Source organism: Beta vulgaris, chromosome 8 (assembly GCF_026745355.1).
Source record: "Beta vulgaris subsp. vulgaris cultivar EL10 chromosome 8, EL10.2, whole genome shotgun sequence".
Classification (NCBI taxonomy): Eukaryota; Viridiplantae; Streptophyta; class Magnoliopsida; order Caryophyllales; family Amaranthaceae; genus Beta; species Beta vulgaris.
In genome coordinates, this window is record NC_079209.1 from 12704893 (window position 1) to 12712845 (window position 7953).

Sequence of the window (7953 nt, forward strand, 5' to 3'; positions counted from 1 at the left end):
TGTGAGTGATTGTTATAATTATATTTTTGGTATTTTTGTTTGAAGTCCCTTTGATTTGTAAGTGAATTTGTAATTTAGAATGAGAAGGGGTGCAAAATAGGCATTTCAAAAGAGGACATCATTGCTCCCCTTCCCTTATATAATAGAGATATCTTAACAATAAATTATTGTATCATTATGTTAAGTCACCAAGCTGTCACCCATTTTATGCTTATCTTCGAATTCCCACCCAAAAAGCAGACGAATAATACTTCTTCATCTTCCAATCCTATTTGATGTATAACAGCATAAATAATCAAATATTAACAATTGTCTCACATGGCAACATCCCGAACCATCAACATCACCAAGCCAAAACAGCAGCCACCAAACTAACAATTGGACCCCACAAAAATCCCCCATTATTAGACTCTCAAGTCTCAAACAACCACCCTGTAATAATTTCCTAACGGGAAAACAAAAAATTTAAAAATAAAATCGTTTTTGACAGCACAAAAACAACTTGAATTTTAATACAATTTGGTTATCCACTTTTCAATTATCCAAAAACATTGAATATATACAAAATTATATTCATAACCCTTTTTCTGGGTGCCTCAAAAGGTTAGCAACTTGCGTCAATTTTTTTGTTGAAAGTTGCAAACTTGTGTGGCTAAGGTTCACAGAATTCTCTGCTCTTAAAAGGGGGTGAATTTTTTTGTTGGGCTGCTGAGTTTAGTTGAGTTTTTACACAAAATCGTTTATCTGGGTTGTTGAAAAAAGTTTGCAACTTGCATTCAAATTTGTGGGTTTTTCTGGGATTCTCTTAAAAAGGGTGATTTTGTTTGCTGAAAAAGTTGGGTTATTGTGGGATTTCAATGGCGGATTTGGGGAAGGAAGAGAAGGTGGGAGGTGGGTTTGATAAAGAGGAAGAAGAGAGATTAATTGAAGGTGTTGCAGTGTTGGATTTTGATGTTTTATGTTCAACGGTTGCTATGCAAAGCCAAGGCAAATGGAGGTTATTTGAAAATGAAGAAGAAGGTGAAGAAAATGGAGGAGTTGAGTATGGTGGTGGGGTTTTGAGGATGTGGGAAGGTGAAGTTCTTGATTGTTTTGATGATCATCGTATTGCTATTGAAACTATCTGGTGAGCTTTTTCTCTCTCTCTCTCAATTTTAGTTGTTTTAATTCAGTTTTTTTTTTTTTTTTTGCTGTAATTTATTAGTTGAATGATTAAAATTTGTGTTAAAATTTTTTTTTAGACATTTTCAGCTTATCTAAACCTTTTCTTTATTTTTGGGTTTAAGATGCTGACTGCGTGCTTGATTATTTAACTTTTTTTTTTTTTGTATTTTTTGGTGTTGGTGTAGTTGTCCATGCTACAGATTTGGGAAGAACATGAGACGAGCTGGTCTAGGCCCTTGTTTTCTTCAGGTAATGGTTATCATAACTTTGTGGAAGTTTGGTTTTGAATTTAAGCTTTTGATTACTGAAATATGATGTCTTTGATTACATGCTTGAGCATAAAGTATGACTCTCTAGGTTGTTGAATGCATCTTGGTGTAAAAGAGGGTAGTATTGAGCAGGGGTAGTTCTCAATATATAATTATTTTCAATTGTTTGAAGATTAGACAAAAGTAAATATTTGGATCAGTAGTAAAAGTGTAAGGGAAGGAATAACGAGACCATGAAATTCATCAAAGTTTTGTTGTTTAAACTTTTGAAGATAGACGTCATTAGCCAGGTGTAAATACGAATCTTATACTCCTATATTTTTTGAATTACAAATGAAGGGCCCAATTAAGAAAATTGTACAGGGTCCCCAATTATTTTACTCATATTTACCCCGCCCTTGGTATTGAGACTAGAGATAGGTCATGCTATTTTTCATGCAAAAAGTTAATATCATTTGGCAAAAGTTTGAAAGCTATGTTGCATATATGGTCTATTGTGGTGTATCCTTCATTTAGATTAGACTCGTCTTCTGTGTTTTTTAGCCACTCGTGATGTTTATCTTATATGTTTTTTAGTTAAACGGGTTTCTGCAGAAGGCGCTTTCTGCTTGCTAGAGGCAGGGTACAAATTCTCCCTTCTATTTCTACCTTTTAGCTGATTCCACTAAATGGGGATTATTCTATGGAGGATTATTGTATTTCAACATTTAAGGAGTTTCAGTTGAGGATGTAAGAGTGCCTGGCTGGTTATGGAACTATTAGAACTGATGTAATCATGAATTTTCATGAGTAGAAGAATTCATGAAATAAAAACAAGGGAATTTCTTGATTCAGGGACGTGCATCTTGTAATAGCTTATATGCTAGGATGTGGTGCTCTGTGTCACAATTAGGTCTACTTATTCTAGAATTTCCTTGAGGGCAAATGAGTTATAATGAACTTCCTTTGCAGAAAGTAATGATTCATCTTCCACTAAGTTGTCCTGTGCATTTGGTACGCTTTAGGGGGTTTGAAGGCTACTGTGACAAGAAATTGCATAACGTGAAGAATGTCATTCTAGATATAATGTAAACACATGGTGGTCTCCGCTCTCCACTGTGAAACTACTCGTATCATCTTCCTGTGTAGATAACCTGTTAATCATAGAGTTGAAGTTGCCTGGAAGAAATTCTAAACACAGAAGAAAAAGATGTAAAAAAAAATGGTTTTGCCAAAAGATCTTTTTAACTTGCGGCCTTCGAACCCAGTCCTGATTATGACATAGATAATAGAACTTCGAGTTTTTTGAAATTCTTTTAATGTCTTCTCATATGAATGAGGTTTCCTCTTTTTGAATTTCATTAAATGCATTATTTGCTTATCTGCTGTTAAGAAAATTAATTATTTAGTCCCATCACCAAAACATTATGCAAAGTAGGGGATTTGGCCGTCTACCTCTTTTGGTTGGTTTCTCTAGACCCATTATAGATAACTTTGGTCTTTGGTGCTTATTGTATGTCTCTATGCATTATCAACTTTCTATAATATTTACTAATTGATAATATATATTAATGATCAAAATGTCCTTTGGCAAACGTAAAAGTCAAATAGTTGCAAGTATTGTAAAACACTGGAAGTATTTTATTATCTCATATTTGTGTTTCAGAATTCTTTCTTTGTGAGTTAATTTCTGAAGTAAGGAATTTTTGTGATGTTGCAGGGAGCTGTCTCTTTCCTTCTAGTTATCTTTGCTTTTCTCAGCTGTGTTGCCTTCATAGTGACCAGGAGGCGCTGTTTCCTGTATTTGACTATTGCACTCACCATGTCAGTGGGAACCTACTTGGGTTTTTTCCGCACACGGATAAGAAAAAAGTTTAATATTAGAGTGAGTATCTCTTTCTTAGTTCTATTTCTGTAATGGTCCTGACTCCTGCCTTAGTTTTACCATGCTGCCCTTAGGGATGGTTTCATTCCTAAATTCCCTAAAAATCCTTTTATGATGTTGTCATAGTGAAGCTTGCTCTGCTGTCTCAACATTGCCTTACTGTGTATTTTACTATTTTTTTCATGCCTTTAAAGCTTCTTCATCGACAGTTCTTGCTATTTTTCTGATGGTTTGGATGCATAAGTGCAATTTCTTTTTAAGCCAATTACTCTCATTAGCTTTTGTTGTGTACGATGTTTGCTTGAAACAGTTGCTTGGCTGTTGTCTTTTATTCCCGTTTACTGGAGTAAAACGACTTGTAAGTTGACTCTGACATATAGGTCATCTTGTTAACTATGTACAATACATTTGATTGGAATTTGGAATCATGGAGATGTGATTTCTCATGGCTCTAAGATTACTCTGCATCAATCACAACTTGTTTGACACTTCAGAGTAGAGGAAGCTTAAGATTTTACTGGGTTATAAACTTATAACCATCACCTGCTCTGGTAAAATCTAGAAGTAGCAAGTAAATTTCTGGGTAAGAGGATCACACAACATAATATACAGAAATGGAACTTTTTTTCTGCCTCCCTCATAACTTGAAACATCAGTAGCAGGTTTGGGTTCTGTAGACAACAGGGGATTAAAGACTCCGTTGGTTGGTGCTACAATGTTTGTGATAATTTCTTCTATGTCTATGGTCTATGGTCTATGGTCTATGGTCTATGGTTTATGGTCTATGGTCTATGGTCTATGGATGACATTTTTAGAAATAATTCCTGGTCTCCACAGATGAGCTAATTATGTACTTCCCAACCCCTATTAATTTCCAGCAAGCACTAGCAGAGATGGTCCTGATAACAGCTGCATAACCCGCAAAGCCACCACTATGGTAAGCTGGACCATCATAGTTGTGCTTGAATCAACCTTGATATGGTGATTCCAGCCACCCTTTCTGTGGACAGGTTTTTTCAAAGCAAAATTTGTGCAAGAAAACAAAAGGTTGAGAATGTTTAGGAATTTTTTGGATATTTGAATGGGGACTAAGTTATTCTCATTGGTAAGAAGTCCAAGAGCAATTAGGTAAGCTGCTACCCAGAAATTTCCATAACAATGGACTATGGAGTATGGACTGCAGGACAACTCGTAGAAACATGCAAGCTCATTATGTGGTGGTGAAAAACAGACAATACTTTTGGGTTTTAGGAATAGTTTTCTCTTTGACACTAGCTGCCTTGAGGAAGCTTACAAAGCCCTGATGGCACATAAAATCCTTTGTTTACCAAAGCAAATCCTTTTCATATGAATCATAAAATAATGGGATGCATGGCGTGCTCATAAGCTTCCTCAAGTAGTGCTTTTACAGCACTGTTGTGACAGGGATTTTCTTCTTTGTCTCATAGATTAGTTATTAGTTGCTGATTTTTAATGTAGTCATAAGATGGATCTATATGATATTTTGGCTACTCCTGATTAGTATTTCTTTCCCATAAATTTTTTGAATTTGTTATACGTTGGGTAAGATGATTAAACTTTTCTAAGGTGTAGATTTGCGGGCCTCAGTCTATGAACCCCACAATCAGGATGATGTTAGCAGCTGGTAGTTACTAGTTATTACAGGTGGTTTCTGGGGAATTTAAGTTCTATAATTGGTGGGCTAGTGGGTAGAGTATAGAATCTATAGATAGGGTCTAACTCTCATCCTTGGTGTTTGATATTATGATCTGGAAGTACATGTATGTCCTTATGTGGCGGTTATTCTGTGTGAAATTTGCAAGATTGGCCATTAAGTATTATACAAGGCATCTAAGACTGCAGATTTGGACGGGGAGCTTTGTGACTGTAATATAGGGTTGGTGCTCATGTAGATGTTGCTGGTATAAAGTTCTGTATGGAGCTTGTGTTTAGTCAATTGTTGAATTTTGGCCCAAGTTTATGACTGCAAAGTGCAAAGTTCTTTGGGTCAGATTTGGGTTAGGGTGAAATAACGCGATATGGATTTTAGGTTGAAATTGTTTTGAAGTAATTAAGCTTTAATTGGATGGAAGAACTTGCTGAACTGCACTGCCACACTTAGGACAATCTTAGTTTAAATTAAACGTCGTGGTTTGACTAGTTAAGGGTCTGACCAAGTTTCACCTCTCTTAGTTGTGCCTTGTCAGGCCACTTTATGGGTAATACGACCATTGTTGATACCAATTGCCATTTGAAGCATATTATAAGGTCAAAACACATCTTCGTGAGAATTTGTAGATGTGCCATTTAAACAAACATCTGATCTGGAAATAAATCTCTTGGCATTCTCGGTTTCTGTATCTGTTTTCAGTTGAAAAACGTAATGAAGGCTCTAAGCTCTTCTGTGAGACCCTCCTTTTTATATGCTTGTGAAACTTTAGATAATAGTTGAAGTATATGCTGGGAGGTGGGAACCTTTGTAGTTCCAATTTCCAAATGTTCACAACATTTCAGGACATCACATTCAAGATTGCAGCCAAATAACATTTTGAATTCTCTAATTTATGCTTATGGAACCATTGAAAGGTTGATGGAAGTCTCTCAGCTCAAAGCATCCCCCACATCTTTCACTGACGAGCCTTTTAATTGCTCTTTGTTTAAGCTTATAATTATGGCTTGCAAAAACCATGCTTGTCTTGCAAATGTCTAAAAAAATCAATTGCTAATGAGACACTAATATCATTCATGGCTCTCTCATCAAAGCATGTGACTTCTAATAAAAGAGTTTCTTCCTTCCGTAATGTAGCAAACCAGTCGAGCTTACCACGATGTAACTATGCAATGTATGAGTTTACAGCCAAATAAATTAGGAAGTTTGGGACAAATGAGAGAGACTTTCATTTTGATCACTTTTAGTAGTGTTGTAGATTTGCCAAGGAACTTAGAGCATTACAATTTAGCTGCTTGTCTGGAGTAATATCTTTCTTTGGCTGTGGTGAAGTGTTGATGCCTCCAGCGATCGTGAAAATTATGTATTCTACCACTAATGCTCACTGTTTCTTTGGGGGATTTATTGTTAACTCATGGTCCTGCACTCCTGCTATGTCTTATTCTACTATTTCTTTACTTTATCATCTATTTAGGGGTTTGGTTATGTGATGCAGCTAGAACTCCTAGATCAAATGTTGTTTATTTTATTTCTGCACTTGTCTTTTATTTATATTAGCAGAGCTATACTAATTCTATAAAATGCTTCCTTCTATAGGGTAGCGACAATTCAGTGGACGACTGTGTTTACCATCTGGTTTGCCCGTGCTGCACCTTATGTCAGGTGCGTCTCTGCATGATCTGGTTGTCAAATACAATGTTTGCAGCAAAAAAGGGGGAAAAACTGGAAGTTAAACAGAACTTTCAGCTATTCTCTGAACTGTTCTCTATATGTAGTATGCCACCATCCCTACTATCCTCTAGCTTGTTTTGTGAACATGACATAACCCTTGTTTAAGAAGAAAAAGTTAAAAGTATGGGTGTGAAAGAATGTTTGGTTGCTCTCTCTAGAGTGCCTGGACCTCCAGGCTCTACACCCGATGTAACCTTTAGGGAATTTTTGTGTTGATGGGCCTTAGTGCTTCTGTTTTTCATCTCGTTGTACTAACCCCCAAGCTTTGGCCCAGTGTACCGTTTCCACCTATATATCAAAAAAAGTTGTGTAGAAACAATATGTTTGCAGATAGTCTTCTGGGATACCTGGAAATAGAACATCTTTAAAATGAATATATTTGGATCCCTATTTTTCTATTGCCTATGGAAGTCTGAGAGTGAAACCATGTCTGATGCAGGAGTCTAGAACATTGGAGATGAACAATGTTCAAGGCGGCACTTGGCATGGACGGGGCGACACAATATGCATAGGAAGTTTTGGTGAAGGTGGCAAAGCGTTTGTTGAGCTTCATCCCCCGCCTTCAGTTTTGGCAAATTTTCGTGATACCAATGCATCTCCAAGAGGTGAAGGTGATCTCCAAAATCAATGTTGAGCTAGACGTTCTGGCACAAACCATTCACGACGCCACAAATTCCACGTACCGGAAAGGGCTAACTAATTTGTGGATTTTATTACTTGTCAAATATTTAGAGAATTCGAAAATAGGCCCGGGCAACTTAAAAAAGAGGAGAATTATGGCCACCTAAGGAGGTCATATATGTTGGCAATGAGAGGAGTAGTTACTCAAACTTGTAAGATGGCTATTTTCTCTTATCTTCTCCCATGTAGATTACTTACATTAGCACAAGGGATTTAACTTGGGAACACCTTCTGACTTGTGTTTGAAGTGTAATATGAACAAGAACAAGATCATGTTGAAGGTGCATTGTCATTGCCGAAGGAGAGACAATGTGTGTGGATTGAGGAACATATATGTGTTTTGCAAACCTCAGAGCGGTCACATATTGCTTTTATGTGTCCTCAGGTTAGCAGGCGACAATCGCAGGTCGTGCTGGTGGTTACTAAGTAAAATATTGCCGCTGTGGTTCGACATGGGAGAACAAACTGTGCTATGATTTCACTCTCTTTATGGTGTTGTAATGATGATATGCCCCCTTTTTTCATTATTTACTATCCAGCTTCATAATGCATTGTTTCACATATGGTTTTGGTCA

The 7953-nt window shown here is 36.7% G+C and overlaps 1 protein-coding gene across 2 annotated transcripts; it reads left to right on the top strand.

Moving 5' to 3' along the window:
- The first annotated feature begins 432 nt into the window (after nucleotides 1-432).
- On the top strand, nucleotides 433-7953 carry LOC104884697 (cell number regulator 1). Of its 2 annotated transcripts, XR_788769.4 has the most exons (6): nucleotides 433-1126; nucleotides 1350-1413; nucleotides 3133-3297; nucleotides 6563-6628; nucleotides 7137-7530; nucleotides 7627-7953. XR_788769.4 is itself a non-coding variant. In XM_010669383.4 (5 exons), the coding sequence occupies exons 1-5, from the start codon at nucleotides 858-860 to the stop codon at nucleotides 7329-7331; spliced, it is 759 nt and encodes a 252-aa protein (XP_010667685.1). In that variant the 5' UTR covers nucleotides 433-857; the 3' UTR covers nucleotides 7332-7953. The 2 variants fall into 2 exon arrangements, 1 of the variants encoding a protein (XP_010667685.1); XM_010669383.4 differs by having other exon boundaries at nucleotides 7137-7953.